The sequence below is a fragment of the Copadichromis virginalis genome, linkage group LG10, assembly GCF_057382275.1.
Source record: "Copadichromis virginalis isolate Kocher_CV1m ecotype Utaka linkage group LG10, C_Virginalis_male_GT1.1, whole genome shotgun sequence".
NCBI classification, from domain to species: Eukaryota; Metazoa; Chordata; class Actinopteri; order Cichliformes; family Cichlidae; genus Copadichromis; species Copadichromis virginalis.
Window position 1 is genome coordinate 16,266,919 of NC_140627.1, and position 18,613 is coordinate 16,285,531.

General features: G+C 40.0%; 2 protein-coding genes across 4 annotated transcripts; one reads left to right on the forward strand and one right to left on the reverse strand.

Annotated features, from left to right (window-relative positions):
- Positions 1 to 929: 929 nt before the first annotated feature.
- LOC146700142 (leukocyte elastase inhibitor-like) lies at positions 930 to 5,420 on the forward strand. The gene is made up of 7 exons (XM_085471482.1): positions 930 to 935; positions 1,078 to 1,237; positions 4,000 to 4,142; positions 4,523 to 4,600; positions 4,746 to 4,835; positions 4,907 to 5,087; positions 5,215 to 5,420. Exons 1-7 carry the CDS (start codon positions 930 to 932, stop codon positions 5,415 to 5,417), a joined length of 861 nt encoding a protein of 286 aa, XP_085327608.1. The 3' UTR covers positions 5,418 to 5,420.
- A 134-nt stretch (positions 5,421 to 5,554) lies between these two features.
- On the reverse strand, positions 5,555 to 16,858 carry LOC146700143 (rho GTPase-activating protein 42-like). Of its 3 annotated transcripts, none has more exons than XM_085470229.1 (6): positions 16,267 to 16,858; positions 13,579 to 13,674; positions 13,423 to 13,484; positions 7,775 to 7,846; positions 6,193 to 6,274; positions 5,555 to 5,960 (listed from the first exon to the last, which is right to left on the reverse strand). In XM_085470229.1, the coding sequence occupies exons 1-6, from the start codon at positions 16,418 to 16,420 to the stop codon at positions 5,830 to 5,832; spliced, it is 597 nt and encodes a 198-aa protein (XP_085326355.1). In that variant the 5' UTR covers positions 16,421 to 16,858; the 3' UTR covers positions 5,555 to 5,829. The 3 variants fall into 3 exon arrangements, with proteins under 3 accessions (XP_085326355.1, XP_085326356.1, XP_085326357.1); XM_085470230.1 differs by lacking the exons at positions 5,555 to 5,960; positions 6,193 to 6,274 and adding exons at positions 6,426 to 6,607; positions 6,710 to 6,823; XM_085470231.1 differs by lacking the exons at positions 5,555 to 5,960; positions 6,193 to 6,274 and adding an exon at positions 6,426 to 6,607.
- Positions 16,859 to 18,613: the final 1,755 nt, after the last annotated feature.

Genomic DNA, 18,613 nt, shown 5'->3' on the forward strand with positions numbered 1-18,613 from the left:
CCAGGTGAGATCCTCGGAGATGTGGACTCCCAGGAACTTGAAGCTGCTCACACGCTCCACAGCCGTCCCCTTAATGTGGATGGGTGGATGTGGGTCAGCATTCCTCCTGTAGTCCACGATGAGCTCCTTGGTCTTCTCGGTGTTAAGCAGCAGGTTGTTTGTGTCGCACCACTCAGCCAGACGATCCACCTCCTCCCTGTAGGCGGCCTCATCGTTGTCACTGATGAGGCCAATCACCGTGGTGTCATCTGCAAACTTAATGATGGTGTTGGAACCATCAGCAGGTCTGCAGTCGTGGGTGAAGAGGGAGTAGAGGAAAGGGCTCATCACACAGCCTTGTGGTACACCGGTGTTCATTGTGATGGTAGATGAGCAGTGGTTATCCAGCCGGACATGTTGGGGGCGGTTGGTCAGGAAGTCCAGTAACCATTTGCAGATGAGGGAACTGATGCCCAGGTCTGTCAGTTTCCTGATGAGTTGTGAGGGGTGGATTGTATTGAATGCTGAACTGAAGTCTATAAACAGCATTCTGGCGTAGGTGTTGTTGTTGTCCAGGTGTGAGAGGACAGAGTGCAGTGCGATGGAGACTGCATCCTCTGTGCTCCTGTTCTGGCGGTATGCAAATTGGTGGGGGTCCAGGGTGGGGGGGAGACAGGATTTGAAGTGTGCTAGGACCAGCTGCTCTAAGCACTTAGCTATTTACAGTTCATAACAAGAGACAAGGCACCATTTCTCTCCTTTGTGTTCCAGTCATCACAGCAGATTAAACTTTTAAAATATTTGCAAATAGTATAAAGAAATATATAAAGAAGTAAAACAGTAATTTATTAATACTTAGAAATACTAAAACTTACATTTGTCAGCAAAAACTGCTGCCATCTGAACCGAAACGTTACAAACCAGCTTACCCACAATCTGTGTATTTTTCTATGCTGGCTACTTAAATTGGCATCCAACAAGCTATTTGCTTTAATCTTTTATTAGACAAAGGCTGACTGGTTAGTTCAAGCTTCAACTGCATCCAAAGGACTGAAAATGTTTTAACACAGTGACTGAACTTGATTGAAGTCTCCGTAGTTTGTTGAATCTGTTTCGAGTGACTTATTTTCACAATTCCAGGAATTTTTAAAAGGCACCAAAAAGCATTACAACGCTGAGCTCGAGTCTGTGGACTTCAAAGGAAATGCAGAGGAGGCCAGGGTCCACATCAACAGCTGGGTGGAGAAGCAGACACAAGGTAAGCATAATGTAACTTTAAATGATCTCCACTGTAAATCCTTGGGGATCAGTTGTGTTGTGTTCAGTTGAGACATTATTACCGGATTGTCCACCGTCCACATTATTTTCTGTTTCCAGTTCTTCCAGTCTAATTTCTATTCAGTATTAAGCAGCACTATCTCTGGGTTTTACTGTTTGGTTTCATGCTATTAATAAAACCATCACAGCAGTATGTTGCTGTAAATAGCAGGCCAATTCTTCTATTCTTATTATATTATGTGATGGGTACTTCTACTTTGATCACTTGTGTCTTTAACATATTTTTATTTTTCAGGCCCATTTAGGATTGGCTGCTATTGATTCTATATCTTTATATTATCTTAAGTGCAGCAGGAAATTCATTCATTGTTTTTATAAAAGCGCGATACAAATACAGGCCATTTATAAATCTACCATCTATAATAATAGGATACAAGGACTTTCTATGAGGGTTATAGGACTGTGGTGCCACCTGCTGGAAATGAGACAATCTTAATCCCAGTTGAAAGAAGACATTATTTTTGTAGGAGCCATTTTTGGGTTGATACCTCATGTTGCCGCTAGAGGTAACCTTTTTAAGTTTCTTTTTTTTTCTTTTTTTAAACTTTATTTAATAAACAATGAGTATACAACATACGAACAGATGAAGTATACAAAACAACAGAACATGAACACAAAAAGCCAAGAGTAAAAGAAAAAGGTAACAATTATAAGAATACACATACATGTATTGTTTTGAGAGCCTTTGTGTTGGTGGAGTCTGATATTGATTGTATGTACATTTCCACATCCTTAAAATAATGACAGAAATATGGTGTTTTGTTAGTAAACTTACATTTATGGATAAAAAATGTAGCTAAAAGTATGAACAAATTCATCATTAAAAAAATTTATCATACTTCTTGGGGAACTTAAACAAACAGAATAAAACATTTTCCCATCGTAAAGAAAACTCCCTTAAAATATGGACAATAACAAACCTGCTAAATTCCTTCCAGAATCTCTGTGTAAAAGAACAGTACCAAAAAAGATGTGTCACAGTTTCTGGATGATCCCCACAGAAAGTACAATTAGTATTTATGTCCCTTTTACATTTGACCATGTAGTGACTGGCTGGATAACATTTATGTAGAATTTTAAATGAGACTTCTTTCACCTTATTTACAATCAAATATTTATGGGGGACCATCCAGACTGTCTTCCACTTGATATCTGGAACATATCGGTTCCAATAAGATGTTATATATGGGAGAGAGACGATATCTTCTTGGAATAAACTACGTATTCTCTTATTGCTGTTACCAAGTTCCTGTGAAAAGCAGATTTTTCCTATTGGTGACTCAGCTGGATCAGGGAGAGTGACTGAGGCAGATATTGAGCTGTCAGTGTTTTTATATAACATTAAAGTCCCTGAGGGTGTGGCACCAAGCACCACTGAGGATTCCACCTTTTTAAGTTCCTGTATGGTAGGTTTATGTAAGGTATTTAAGGTGGACGCACGTAATCAGCGTCAGGTGTGTTGTTAATCATAAGAAGGCAAAACGTTTGTGACCGCTGCGCTTTTATCTTAAAATGTTTGGAACAAAGACCAAAAAGGACAAGATAAGTACTGCTGGAGTTATTGGACTGTTTAATTAATTCATGCATACCAGAAGCATCGCGTCACCCCCGCTAACAACCACCTCAGTGGCTTCTTTCTTTTTTTTTTTTGCCTGTCCCATTTGGTTCTTTAGCCGTCAGAATATTTGTCTGAAGACCAACAAGGATACCCAATGGATTTATTTTGCCAAATGGATCATCGCGGCATTGCCGTATTGGTCCATTTGATCGACCTTTGTTTTTATTATTTATTTTATTTCATTTTCAGTTGTTACAGACGGGACAGACATGAGTGAGGGACAGGAAAGGGAGAAAGAAAGAGGAAGGAAAAGAAAAACAGAAGGGGAGAGGGACAGTGAGAAAGGGGGAAAATAAATAAATAAATAAAATCTCCTGGATCACCTGTTGAGAGAGAAAGAATAGAAGACAAGCAAAAAAAACCAAAGCAACTTTCTAAACACAACACCATCGCATTAATCTAGCTAAGTGTAAACAGCAGTAAATACTAAATATTCAATGTTGTTGTGCAGCACGCAGGACAGACAGCACACAATGTGCTTTGAAGTAGCAGCCAAGAAAGGTGTAATTTAAGTCTACGAGCAGTGAACACCCGTGTGCACACCTGTGTGGATCAGCGCGCTTGTATTCAAATGGTTTCCACATGTAATGGTCTGCAAGAGGATGTAGCGAGCCATAGCCCCGTCCCCCAGGCCATGAAGCAGGCATGGAGGAGATCCAGGCCCCAGACATCCAGAGGCCCCAGAGTGCGAGAGCCCAAGGAGGACCACCGGAGGGGCATCCGTGCCACCCTCATGGGAAGGGCTGAGGATCCCCAGACGAGGCGTCACCCAGTAGCCACCGAGCAGAAGCTAGAGGGGGCTGCACCGGCGTGCCCGCCGGCTCTGCCGGCAGCCAGCTGTGCCTCAGTGGCTTCAAGCGTAGGCTTGAATTTTGTTCAAGCCTACACTTGAATTTTTGTTTTTTGTTCCCTGTTATACTGATCATAAAGCTTTTTCCCCCTTTTTTAAAAATAAAAACCATCTTGCTGTTGCCCTGTTTTCTGATTTTATAGCTGAAGATGTTGTACAGTAACTAGTGCATCTTTGGTAATAGTTAATAGTTTTCATAAATTCTTTTTACCAGATAAAATCAAGGACTTGCTAAGCCAGGATGCAGTGGGTAGCCTGACGAAGCTGGTTCTCGTGAATGCCATTTACTTCAAGGGCAGCTGGAACACGCAGTTTAAGGAGGAGAAGACTGCTGATGCGCAGTTTCGACTGAACAAGGTAACAGTGCAGAAAGGCAGCATAGGATGGTGCAGTTATACTTTGATCTGTCATACTACAAACGAGCTGTGGACTTTGCTGAATGAGAACATAAAGCCTGGAGCTCTGAGGGGATAAAATCGTGCTTTTAGGACGATCACTTTCCAACTTTATGCAGTTATGCAATGCAGTTTATTATTCATGTAATATCCAATAAGTTCTCAAATAAATATCAAACAACAGCACATCACAAACTTCGACTAACAAGAACAAGTTGTGTTGTGACGTGTGCTCTACATCGAAATCCACTCAATGGCTGGAATAAAACCATGACAGAACTTTTTGAGATCATTTTGAGACTAAACACAAAAAACATTTCTCTTGTCTCCCCTATTTTTCAGAACGACACTAAGCCGGTGAAGATAATGCAGCAGAAAAGTAAATTTCCTTTTGCGACCATTCCTGAGGCCAACTGCAAGGTAACATCCATCACTTTCAGCTTATTACAGGATTTCACCAGCATGATCTAAAACTTGTCTTTTACAAATATCAGCCTAAATTTCTAGATTAGAAAGTCAGATCATCTTTGATGGAGTAATAAATAAAAACAATGTTTCTGGACAGATTCTTGAGATGCCGTATAAAGGAAATGACCTCAGCATGCTCATATTCCTGCCTAATGACATAGAAGATGATACCACAGGCTTGGAAAAGGTAAGATGCACTTACCAGTACTTTAATGTCCAGTTTCAATCAGACAAGCTAGTGACACTGTATCCACACAGCTGGAGAAGGAGCTGACCTATCAGAACTTTGTGGACTGGACTCGCCCAGACATGATGAGCCCCAACGAGGTTGATGTCAAGCTCCCTCGATTTAAGATGGAGGAGAAGTATGACTTGGAGAAAATCCTGACCAACATGGGAATGGAGAACGCTTTTGACATCTACAAGAGAGACTTCTCTGGTGAGAAATATTGCACCAATGAGACACACTGAATCAATTATACAGTTATATTGAGAGCACAAAAACTGCAAAACATCATCTGGTAAAGAAAAAAACACAACTGATTTCTGGGCTCTTCATCTACTAGGAATGTCTCCAGCAAATGACCTGATAGTGTCCAAAGTTGTCCACAAGGCTTTGGTGGATGTAAATGAAGAAGGAGCTGAGGCTGCTGCTGCCACTGGGGTTGACATGGAAGTCCGCTCTATAACGATTCCCGCTGAGTTTCTTGCCGACCATCCCTTCATCTTCTTCATCCGACATAAACGCCGGTACTGCTCACCCGAGTAAACACGAGCTGACATTGACATGAATTAAACATAAAACATTATATACAGTATAAGATTTTGTAAGTGTATAAAATTATCTAAAAAGACTGAATGTCAAATGCTATCCAAGATCCAGGTGCCTGAACACTCTTGGGACAATGCATTACAAAAACATTCTTTAATAAAACACTGAAACCACAACAGCTTCTGCTCCACGGTGAATAACTTCTTACAAAAATTGTGAACATGCTTCACTTCATTTTTCTGTACAGTTCCATCTGATACACATGGTACAGTATCAAAAGGGTTTGGAAAGGTGAAACAAATTCTTCTATGTAGTTTATTTAAAAAAGAACTTTTGCTGCGTAGATGCATCTAGTCTTGTTGTTCTAACAGCATAAAAATTATACATAAAGGTTGAGCAGGTGTGCTCTTTAGCTCTGCTCCAGATTCATCATTTTCTGAAAGCCTTTACATATCCTCCACACTCCATTTATAGGCCGCTTCCTGCACAGCCTTTTTATCTGCCATCCTCTGGTAGCGTTTCTGTTCAAAACCATTTGACCTGCAAGACACAAATAAAATAACCCTATTAATTATGATACGACAAGCTAAAAGGCCAAAGACAATCCATTCAATTAGGCGCAAATTTAATATAGACGTGGAAAAAAATGATCACAATTTCTTTACCATTAATGTGCAAAATGACAAACTGATGTGTGTATTAAAAACATTCAATATTAAACTACAGTTCTGTCCTCAACGGTTTTCCTCTGTCACCGATGCACAAACTCTACCTGTCAACTCCGTCCCAGCGGTACCCTGGTGGAATATTGAACCGGTTTGGAGGTGGAGCAGGGCCTTTATATCGAGGTTTCTCTACAAAAAATCAAAACAAACATACAAATAAATAAAAATACAAACAGTAGCAAAAACAAAACTGCTGCTATTTAAAAGCTTCTTACAAGGATTGACCTGGTGAAATAAAATAAAGTCATAAATAAAATAAAACATATATAATGTTAAACACCTTGTGTTTTTGTGCCACGGTCCTTTTTACGCCTGAGCATTGCAGCCATAGGATCGCCTTCTCTTTCCTGTTCTCTCAACATGCGGTCAAGATCCTCATCGTCACGGTGACGTGCCAGTGGCTTCTGGGCTTCGTGCAGCGCGTCCTCAAGTTTCTGCTGATGCATCTGGCTCTGTGCCAACCTATACATACATTTTAACATAAACCATTGAACCACTTTTATAATTTTTTATGTGGATATAATCACATAAACTGTGATATTTGAAATGATCATGCACATTTACCCTTTTCCCCACTGAGCGTATTTCTCGTCTCTTGCCGCTTTTTCACCAGACTTAAGTGTTGTTCAGACTTAAGTGGGTTTTATACTTTCCACATCTGCGAATCTTCTTGGGTGTCTGTGAATTTCAATTACAATGCACCAACTACATATGCGCGTAGGCAGTGCAGTTTAAAGAAGTATAACTGGAATGATTACTCAGTCGTTGGGTCTCCAGTGGTCCGTGTATAATCGAGGCTTTAAAATATCTCATCATCTACATCTCTCCATGCTACCCTGTCGCACCTGGAGCACCAGGGGAGCTACACACGCCTCCTCTTTATTGACTTTAGCTCTGCCTTTAACACCATCCTTCCTCACAGCTGGTGTGCAAGCTGTTAACCCTAGGAGTCCCATATTCCACCTGTCTATGGATTAAGGACTTTCTGACAAACCGTACACAAAGGGTTACGGTGGGCACACTAAAAATAGTTACGATAACATCTCTTTTACAAAAACAGCTGTAGCTCTCAATGCCACACGTGTATCTCTATTCTCTGAGAAGTGACTACTGGCATTTCTCACGCAAACACCTGCAACATTTCAGGCTGAGGAGTTACTTCCAGTAATACAAAGAAGTGAGCTTTGATTTCATTTTCAGGACTAGTAATCGACCACGTGATGCTGCTATCTACATCCTTATTTTTCACTGAAAAAGAAAAGAGGAAACCAAAAAATAGATAAAACTGGATTATACAACTCGAGACAGCTGCTGAAACCAGACACCAAACTCATTTTTTGTTTACACTGTCTGTCTGAGTTCAACCATCCCTCTGTCTGTGACGTGCTCCTTTTCTTGCCCTCCCAGCGTCCGTTCCCATGACCTTGTTGCTGACACTGGACTGTGATCCATCATTTATCTCGACAAATTGGATTCTCTGATCGCTGACTAACAACCCGAGCGGGACCAGAAAGAAGCAGAGTGATCTGTCTGATCACCACCCAGAGTGCTGCATACCAAATGAAAGCAACATCCATGTTCATAATCTACTCAGCAGTGACCCTTCGACTATAAGAAGAGGAGGTATACCTTTACAGCTCCAATCTGTTCCTTCCGAAACTTCTCGAGTGGTGAGATCAAAACATCATCAGCATTTTGGATCTAAGAGATGAAAACAGAAAATGCAGTCAGCTCAGTGTGTCATATCGAGTAAATATCGAGACAAGCAACATAAATAAAGCAACAGCTCCCATGAGGGCTTTAGCGTCTCACTCAAAATAGCTTTTATCAACTGGTCAGCAGAGGCTTGCCTTTTATTATTCTGAGAGTTTTACCTTAAAACAGGAAAATTTAATTCAAAATATTTCAAATCAATATGCTAACAAGACAATCTATCGAAAACTTCACCAAATTGTTGTATAAAAGCAAATTTCTGGTTGAGATTTACTCTATTTACCTTGTCAATTGTAAACTATTTAAATGGAAATTATTGAGAACAGAGGTAGCAAGGTATGTATATTTGAGCTAGAGCTGGGCGATATGAGATTTTTTCATATCACGATATGTTTTTTTCATTTCAGGCGATAACGATATCTATCACGATATAAGCCAAATAACTATATTTGTAAGATTTAAATGTGCCGTTGCTCACAAGTAAAATGTGAAATAATCAGCAGCTTGTTTTTAAATATTTATTTCCCATAATAAGTTCAACAGGGTAGATGTACTTAAGGAACATGAGACTTTTTCAGATAAATAAAGGCAAATATTGCAAACTACACAAAAGACAGCCGCTAAAGCGTTTAAGTTTCAAAATAGAACAAATGAAACAGACTAAATTGTCAATTCCACTTAGAAACAAAATATTAATTCTAAAAATAAATCTTAGTTTGTTTTACAGAAGAACAGACAAAACTGACTAACTTTTGTCAGTATCAAATAAACTGAGAACTAAAAGAAAATTCTCAATCTCTCCTTGTTGTATAGCTGAGCTTTTCAAACAGTTTTAACAGTTAATTTAGTCTGACAAAAGCCGAATGACGAATTAGCGTTTCCAGTCAGAGACTGAGGCTACGTCCACACGTACACGGGTATTTTTGAAAACTGAGATTTTCCGTTTTCGTTTTAAAAAATAATCCCGTCCACACATAAAGGCAGAAATGAAGGAAAACGCTGCTATGAACATGCCAAAGCAGCAGGTGGCGCTAGATTCCTAACCGTGCAGAAATGTTGGCCAATCAGAAGTCTAGAAGCCTCGGTGGGAAAAAGTAAACAAAGCTGGGGCATAGAAGCAGAACCGAGTCGTATGTGTGGAGGGACAGTAACTGTGTGTATATGTAAGCATTTAAACACTGCAGAGAGTAGAATTAACAGTAACAGTATTGTAGAAATTCATTTCACCGAAACAATAACGTGGCGCACAGTGTGACGCATGCACCAGTTTATTGTATTTCCAGACTTGCTTTCGGCACAATTTACAGTGCACGCTACTCTGTTTTTTGTCAGACTTGAAATAGCCGAAATACCTTCACACTACGGAACTTCTATGGCTCTTCCGTTCGACAATCTCTCCGGCATTGGAACCATCATCTGTTTTCTCTTCGGTCACGCTCGGTTGATTTTTCTAGTCGGCACACTCATTTCCTCCATTACGCGCTGGCTCCATTACCCGCTGGCTGCTTCCCAAACAAACACACGTGCGGCTTGGCACTTGTGCTGTACGTAACAAGTCACGCGACGTGGCTCTGCGCTACTGAATTTGGATCGGCTGACCTTTTTTTTTTTTTTTTTTTTTTTTAAGAGAACAAGAGCGGCGAGGTCTATCGCGATAGCTTAATTTCTCTATCGAGTAAAAGTTATATCGCGATACATATCGTTATCGTTCTATCGCCCAGCTCTAATTTGAGCAAAGCAAATGATCTGAATAATCAAACACCTTTTAATGCCTACACTTTACCTGCTGCTGACATAACAAAACAAAAACAAAGCTTAAGCTTCATCACCTTGAAGAGCTGTTCAAACATCACAGTAACACCCAGCACAAACATTTAGTTATGATTTCGTCATGCTTGGCACATACAGTACTCTGCCAAAGCCTCAAGCCATCTCACATTCCTTTATATTGTGCCAAAGCCAGACTTTCTGAAGGTCTTTTAAAGCTTTTCTTTTGACATCGGCTCCTTTTTCACACATTTGCTATCCAGTCTTTGTATCTGACCATTTGCAAAATGACAATTACCCCAAACAAACCGCATACCTGGATAGAAAACACACAATGAAACACTATTAGTCATGGATTGGCCTCCCCACAATAATGTTGAACCTGGACTTCAACATCAACAACAACAGTGTGAGATTAGAATGGAACAAAAGGCAGCCAACATCCAAAGGATAAAAAGAAAAAATCTGATTGTCCTTCGAGAAGCCTGTAGAATTGTTCCTGAAGACTACTTGAAGAAAGAAAGCTTGCCAAAGAGAGTTCAGGTCTTGTTGAAGAATAAAGTTGCTCGGTGGTGATATCCAATTTTGACTATAAGGTTTGTCAGAAATGCCCTTTTTTTTTTTTTTTGCTTTATACAATGTATTCCTGTTGTCCTAGAAAAAGATAAAGACATGAGGGGTGGCTCAAGACTTTTGCACATCACTCTATTTAAAAACACTAGACATAAAACTGTTTTTTTGCCAGTAGTCATTGAAATACTGCAAACCAAAGAGCTCTGATGCAAAGTATTTCACAAAATATTGGCCAACACTGGCCTGTTTCATCAGAAAAATTACAGTAAAACTGCTGTAACATTTCTGCTGGTTGAGTTGCTGCAGTATGTATGAGAAACTTGTGAGTGAGAGGCTGTGGTACAGAGGGGTTATCAGAAATGAGGACTCTGGTGTTTACATTAGGTCTCTGCCCTCTTTAGTCAGGAGTCTATATATTGCAAATGTCGGTCAAATCTTACTTTGTTCTGTCTCAGTTGATTTAAGCATCAGACTATAAATATACCCCCACTCCCACATCATGACTCCACTTTCACTTTGACTTTCGTGCTGCCCTAATACCCCAAAAGAGATCTGGTTTCTTATTACATTCAGCTGGATGAAAGTGAAATCTAAGAGACTGAAGTCCATTGTCAGGTCACAATAATGGTCTTTTCAGGTTGGACGGGTAGGTATTTCAGAGGAACTCATTTGCTGGAATTTCCCTTAAACATAATAATGATAATAATGATGTTGTTAGAAGGGTTGGAGTAGTGCCACATTAAGTGGAAAAGCATGCAATCGAAATGCGTGCACACACATACACACTCACAAAGAGAAATGGGCAGTCAAACACACACACACAGGACCCTTATATGGACTTTCCCAGGCACTGGGGCTGTGCTCACGCTCACAGGGGAATTGGCAGAATAGGTTCCACATGGTGCCTCTGTAACCAGACCGTGCTCACAACCACAAAGACACACACATGAGGTTGCATACTATGCACATACATTGCACATGCGCACAGGTTTGCCTTCACACAGACTGTGCCAGACTCGAGTCACCCTGAAACAAAGACCTCTGACTGATGGAGGTTCTCTGAGTCAAAGACATTTCCCAAATTGCCATGGTGCACAAAGTGCTGTCGGTAAAACGTATTCACTAAAAAAAGAAGAAGGTGTGAATCAGACTTGTGGGAACTGGACTGAAGTAGGAGCTCGAGGAAGTGACAGTGGCTAAGAATGAGTTCAGCTTTTAAACAGAAATCCTGTACATAGTAACTAATAGGGCTGCTCAATTAATCGAATTTTAATCACGATTACGATCTGGGCTTTCAACGATCATTAAAAATGACTGAGCCGATTATTAGCCCCTCCCTCATTTATCCGCGACACCTTAAAGGCCGGTCCGTAAAAAGTATTGTCGGGCATAAACTGGTCCGTGGCGCAAAAAAGGTTGGAGACCGCTGATTAAGAGGACCCGAGGGAAGCTCGGAAAGCTAAGCAGAAGTTATTTGGAGAGGAGAGTGACTGCCGTTGGTTGAAAAGAGAGGTTAAAAAAAACTTCAGTGGTGTTGCACACTATTTTATATTATTTTTTAAAGTCATTGTTAACCCTTTAAATCCGGTCAGAGCAGCACGCTCCGTTTTGTGTAACGATTTTTAAATCCCTGTAGAACCTGAACCGTGTAAGCTAGCGCAATAATTTGTTTTGTATATGAAACCGGAGGAGTTGTACTTACATCTTATGCCATCAGCTTGTCCTCGGTCACGGTTTCCTTCCACATATAGCTTTGCAAAAATTGCATAAAAAGCGCTTGCAGGAACAAAAACATAATATTCCAGAAACATGCTTTGTCGATCCGATCAGCTGTTAGTAACACTTCCCACAGTGAAACAGACATCAGCACGAACTATCGCATGTCCGCCATTTCCTGGCCGAAACTGGAAGTGACGTCATTTTCGCGGAAATGTAGTTTTTTACTTGTAGGCCTTAAAAACCTATACTGGTCATGTTTGACTTTTCTGAATAGTTTCTGAGATGCTTAGAACTCAAATTGCACTGCTGGAAATAGTTTATTTTGATGCACCTGCTGTTTTCTTTGCAAATTTGCATCATAGGATTGTTTTTTTGTTTTTTCTGCAGTGTATATAAAAATTGGTGTATCTCAAAAATAAAACTATGAAGACACTCAAAATAAATTTCCTGTTGTTGTAAACTATTTTTTGCAACTTTTTTGTATTTAAAGTTTTAAGGGATAAACCTCTTAAATTTCTCCAAGTAGAAATATATGTAAAAAACAAAACAAAAACTATTTTCAATTTTTTTGTAGTTTATTGCACTTTTTTGCAATTAATGTAGTTACTATGGACTTAATGCATACATATTATTAAAATATGGGCCATATCAGTTGTATAGCAACTTGAAATGCTCCCACAAATGGCACTACAACATGTAAAAAAATAATATAAGCTCTGGCGGACTTAGTTCTATGGTAGGTCTTAAAGGGTTAAATAAATATCGTCAAATAATCGAGATCTCAATTTCAGTGAAAATAATCGTGATTATCATTTTTGCCATAATCGAGCAGCCCTAGTAACTAATGACTTAAATCTTAATCAGTAATGGTGAATAAACATGTTTTTTTTTTGTCCACTTGGGCTGGTGAAAAAGTTGTGAACACATTTACAGTCACATATTGGGTTGATCATTAGCATTCATTTGAAATTGCTTTCTAGCCTCCTGGTGATCCTATTTTTAATATTTACTCCTTTTTTGGTCAGTGTATAGTAGTTAGTAAGGTAATGTACAGTGAGATGGTTTCAGCTCGGCCAAAATGACACTGAGAAAGAACTGAGAGGGAACCAAAACAGGCTAGTTTCAGTTCTCTCGTGATAAAGTTCTGCAGACCTGAAGGAAGCCTCAGATTCAAGTGGTATTTTTTCCCTTTCATGCTGCCACAGTATTTTCAAATTCTTACTATTAAAAAAAAAATTACAGGTGCTTAAAGATGGGATGCACTTGCTGCTTTCTGCTGCTCAACAGGAGACATAGAGTGCGAACACATTTCTGGTTGGTTTAGACTTTGGTGATAGCAGTTTGGTTAATTTTTTTAAGAGATGAGCATAGTCAGCCAGAGAAAGATGACAGGTATAAATATCTACAAGAACAAACATCCTACAGTTAGTTATCAATGTATCAAACTGCTACCAAGTCTGTATTTCTACGCACCCACACTCAAATACAATCACACATTTTCTTACCAGACGTTTTCTCTCCTCTTCCATGGTGCTTAAGAGCTGAGAGAACTCCTTTAAAGACTGGGCTGCAAAATAAATAACACATCCCACTGCTGTAAAAGGCTTTGCATATCTTAAATATTGTGCAAGCTTGTGTAAAAAGTGGCATTTCTGTCTCACCTATATTGACCTCATCATCAGTCTCTGCATCTCCAATGCATTCAAACTGAAACTCCTGCAGAGACTGTGAGAATCGCTGTACAGCAAGAGAAAGACCTGAGGAAGACAGGTAGAAGTTCATTACGTCAACTAAAGCATTGTTAACAGCTGGATTACGGGTAACATCTTTAACTTAGCCTGTTTAGCTTTTTGCACAAGTTGCCATCAGCGGCCACCTGAAATGCTCCCTTTGTTCTACAGGTTGCAGGGAAAAATCACTTATTCCATCCTGTAATAAACCATTAATATATTTTCCTACAAGTCTCTTCAAGTGTGATGTAAATGAAGTGCCACACCCTGCAACAATCTCCTGTGTGTTTACGTGTCCAAACAACACTCCAATAATAGAGTTTAATACCACAGTTTATTCTCTAAGGCACACAAAATACTTGGCTGCATTCTGTCATTAACACACCCTGAGATTGTTGTGCAGGGCAGCCGCTGAGAAAACATCTTAATCATACCACTCCACTGCAAACTGGTAATAAAACCATTAAACTGTCATTTATATTTCTATCAGTGTACACCAGATTACTGCAAAAACTTTGTTCAGGTTGAATGTATGAAAACAACAAAACAACCACTTCATTCTGCACTCGATTTGGTGTCCAGGACTGTTTATGTCCTAGACTGCATTCGTGCAGAAAAATGTGCTTAATGTGCTTATTCTGATGAGGGTTTGTTTGGTGTCAAATAACTTGCTTTTGACTGGTTTTCAGGTTATTTCACATCTGTGTGGTCACAGAGCAGTCAAACACCTTGTGTGTTTAAGGTGACCCCCTCGTGTTCCCTCAATCTTACAATTCAACACTGTTAGGCACACACTTTTTCCAAAGTATGGCTTTTTACTTAGAGGCTGCACCAAAAGACATCATTTCATCAAGGTTCTCCTGAAGTTAACATGTGGAAATCACCACAATAACACAAACATTGGAGACTTTTGTGAAGTATAAACACAATAAAATATACAACTACAATAAAGACTCGAAAACCCTTAATAACTGTGTAAAACTAGTGGTAGGTGATTCTCAAGAGGTTTTTTTTTTCAGCTCAAAATGAGATGTGCCATTTCATGGATGAACTAAAACCTAGATTATTATCAGAGAAATCATCCTCTGAACAGTTAACAACAGTTTTAAAGGCTGCTGGGATTTTTTTTTTTAAGAGAGAGAGGATGCATGAGAGTAAGACATCTAATGCGAAAAAGTACACATATTTACTTAGCAAGAGATTTGGAAAACATTCAAATAAAATATATCTCTCTTTCACTGATTTACTCTCAGCATTGGTAATATGTCCCACATTGTCCCTCACAAGCATACTTCTTGTCCTATATTTACTGTTTTTGAAGTCTGGTCATGCTTCTTTTAACAGAGGTTAAAACTCCAGCAACACTTGTGGTATTATTGCTTCACCCTGGTGAAAGCTGCAAGCTGAAATGTGGTGATCAAACAATAAAATTGAAGCTTCAGCCTCTTTAGACTTCATGTTCTTCTTCATCCAGTTCGGAAGTAGGTAAGGTTTTCTGACAAACCTCTGCCTTGTTTTGACCTTGTGTGTATACAGCTGGCAGCGGCAGGTGATGACCTCAGCCAACAGGTGAGCCAAAAACCCCACCCCCCCACCTTAATCAAACACTACAAACAACAAGGAGGTATATGCTGTTTGAAAGCTGTCATCAGGACAAGAATATGGCACCCAGTCAGTAACCCAGCCATGTGCCTTTATACTGTCAAATGAAGGTGTCAAAATTAATAAACACACAGTCATTAACGCGATCTTTGGGGGCTGACCTGTACTATGTAAGGTTATTTGATGGTGAATGCCATGAGACTGAGCAACCTTCTTTAAGACTTTCTTTGCATAGCATTTGCGTGTTCCAGTTATTTCCAACCATTTAATAAATACAAGGTATTCTGGGGCTGGCGTTTAAAAAAAATTGTATTCAGGAAAAACCCCAAATGTGATAATAATAAAGATTCATATGTGCAAAAATGTGAATATTTCCACTTTTCCTCTGTTTTAAAGAAATTGAGAGTTTAGTGCCTTTAGGTTTAGTACTAATACCCAAGCAAAACAAGCTAAATTAACATTCTTCTGCCACTTTTAAAAAAAATACCCACTGTTTATAGAAAAAAAAAAATCAAAAACATCACTGATATAGTTAATGTGGACATGGTCTTTTTATATATTTTCAGTAATCTAGCCGAAATCAGGTAACACCCAATAGTAGCTTGGTGGGTGGAGGTTAGGCGGTGGTCCTGCTGTTTTGGGCCCTCAAGGCAGTTGTCAGCTGTTTGCTGCTTTCTGCTAGTTAAAACCTGTATGTAACAGCAGACTACAATATTGTAAAGGTGACCTACATCAACAAATTAAGGTGAACAAATATTATTAATTATTAACTCGCGCAATAGCTGCTGTGTATATCACAGACCTACACTGTGCATAACACTGTAACTACCTTCCAAACTGTCCTGCTCATACTACACACACAAATGAAAAATGAGACACTCAAGGTTCAAGTCCCTACAGTGGTTCTGTTTGGAATGATACCCAGAGGACTTCCCTTTGGATCAGGTTGCATAAATCACTGCAAACTGTAAAGCACATTCGCTCCCAAGAATCAGCTATTAATCAGCGCGTACTTACTTTTAAGGGCAGATATGAGCATGTTTCCATCTTTGATGAGGTCTTTTATGAACCTGTTGGTTCGGTCCAACTCTATTTCATGGCACTGCAGCCGCTCTCTGAAATCCGGGCTGTCCAGGAAAGAATCACTGAACTCCAGCGTCGGCAGACCCATCGCTAGATTAATACACGCCGCTAATTACGAGAGAACAACAGCACGACGCCTTCTCTGCCTCCTCGGCGAGACACCAAACGGTGTTTCAGTGTGCTCCGAGCAAATTTCTCAGAAATTTCCTCCAGCTACTCTTTTTCATGCCTTTCTTACTTTTTTCCCAGCAGAACTTCCGGACACAAGAACACAACAGAGTCTCTGATAGAGAAGGCTTGGCTAAGCTATACAACGAGCTCCATGCAGCTTCTCTCCAGCCTTCTTACTGTCGCTACTTTCATATAAGGCGTCGCGCTGACTTCTTATTTACTTATTAGGTGAAGCAAAGCGGACGTACGGCCGTGCAGAGTAACTAACAGGGCTTAATGTTGGTCGCACCAAAGAAAGAAGTCGGCAAAGACTGGCTAACTTTGTCTACGGACGGATCCTAGTCTTGTTACTATGGGAACGGGAGACTCCTGCTGGCGCGTGCTGAAATTGGTGGAAAACTTGGCAAAGAATACAAATGGGCCGATAACTCTGTGATCCACAGGTTTTTAACAATATGAACACCAGCGGCAGCAACAACAACAATAATTTTAATAATAGAAAATACTCGAGCAAATTTTTAAATAAATTATTTTCCTATGAATAAATACTTAAATAACACAACAGCTCAAATTAAAGTCCTGAAAATCTGTTTCATTTCAGCGCTAATTGTCAGTATATTCCGGGTGAAGTGAAAGCGTTACAAGGAACTGAGTATGTCAGCTGATGTGTTAAAGGATTAAAAAGTACCCTGCCGTTTTTCCCTTTTTTTCTCTTTTTTTTAAACCCCGTTTTCCTCACAGACAACTAGAGACGCCTAGATGTACTGTACATCGATGAGCCACCTCATTAACTACATAACTACAGGGTAACTAACACTGATTGCCTGTTACAATGCAGTGTTCATCTGGGATACTTTGGGTGCTGGCACTGGGTGGTGTTTTGACACTTACCAACCCACCTGGACATTGTTGCAGACCAGTCATGCATCCCATCGCAGTTACACTCCCCAGTAACAGCAGCCTCTACAAGTGGATGAAAACCAGACCACAAAAACTGCTCAACAAAGGTATTAAGCTACTTTCCCCAACAAAACAAGCCCACTGAGAATCCAGAGCACACCTGATCTATGGAGGTCCCAGGCAGCCAACAGGACCTAGAAACCAATCCACTGTTAACATCCCAGTGGTAGACTCCAGGAGAACACGTCCTACTGTATTTCAGTACCCCCAATGCATGACAACTAATGTGACCAGATCCAAATAAACGTAGGACCAAATAAATGTGGGACAAAGTGCAGTGACTATAAGGGAGAATGACATGGACATGTTACTCGTACTGAGCAATGGGTTAAAAATGTGCTATATCTGACTCAAACACACACACAATATGTAAGCTAAAGCTTGAGAATCAACCACTCCGTATCGCCATATAACCCCAACAGACCACTTCAGTCTCAGAATGCTGGCTTACTCATGGTTCCTTGGGCATTTGAAAGTAGAAAGGGAGGCAGAGTCTTTGGCTTTCAAGCCTCTCTTCTATGGAACCAGCTCCCAGTTTGGATTCGGGAGATTTTGTTACCCTGCAATAGGTTTATGGTTCTGGGGGCTTTCCATGATACACAGAGTGTTTCTTCTTCACTCATCTTTTTTCGCTCTCCTTGTATTTGTACACTACTCTGCATCATTAAATATTAATACTTTCTGTCTCTCTCCCACAGCCTGTCTTTGTCCTGTCTCCCTCCAGTCATTCACACACACACACAGGGTCAGTTCAAGTGGCTGCCCCTCCGTGAACTTGGTTCTGCTGGAGGTTTCTTCCTGTAAAAGGAGAGCTTTTCCTTCCCACTGTCGCCAAGTGCTAATTGTTGGGGTTTTCTATGTGTTATTGTAGGGTTCTTACCTTACAGTATAAAGCACCTTGAGGAGGTTGTTCTTGTGATCTGGCGGTATATCAATAAAATTGAATTGACTGTGAAGCACAAATATGCTGTATTTATTTAAATTTCTTTCTCTCTCTTTTTTTTTAGTATACACACTTCTGTAGTCCCCCTTAATCTGGACATAACTGTTGAAAGTGTCATCTATTTCACATGCTATCCGATGGTTAAGTGATGACGTGACAAATCCTACTTCCGGGCCTAAAGTAGTCTGCGTTTAATATGGCTTTTGT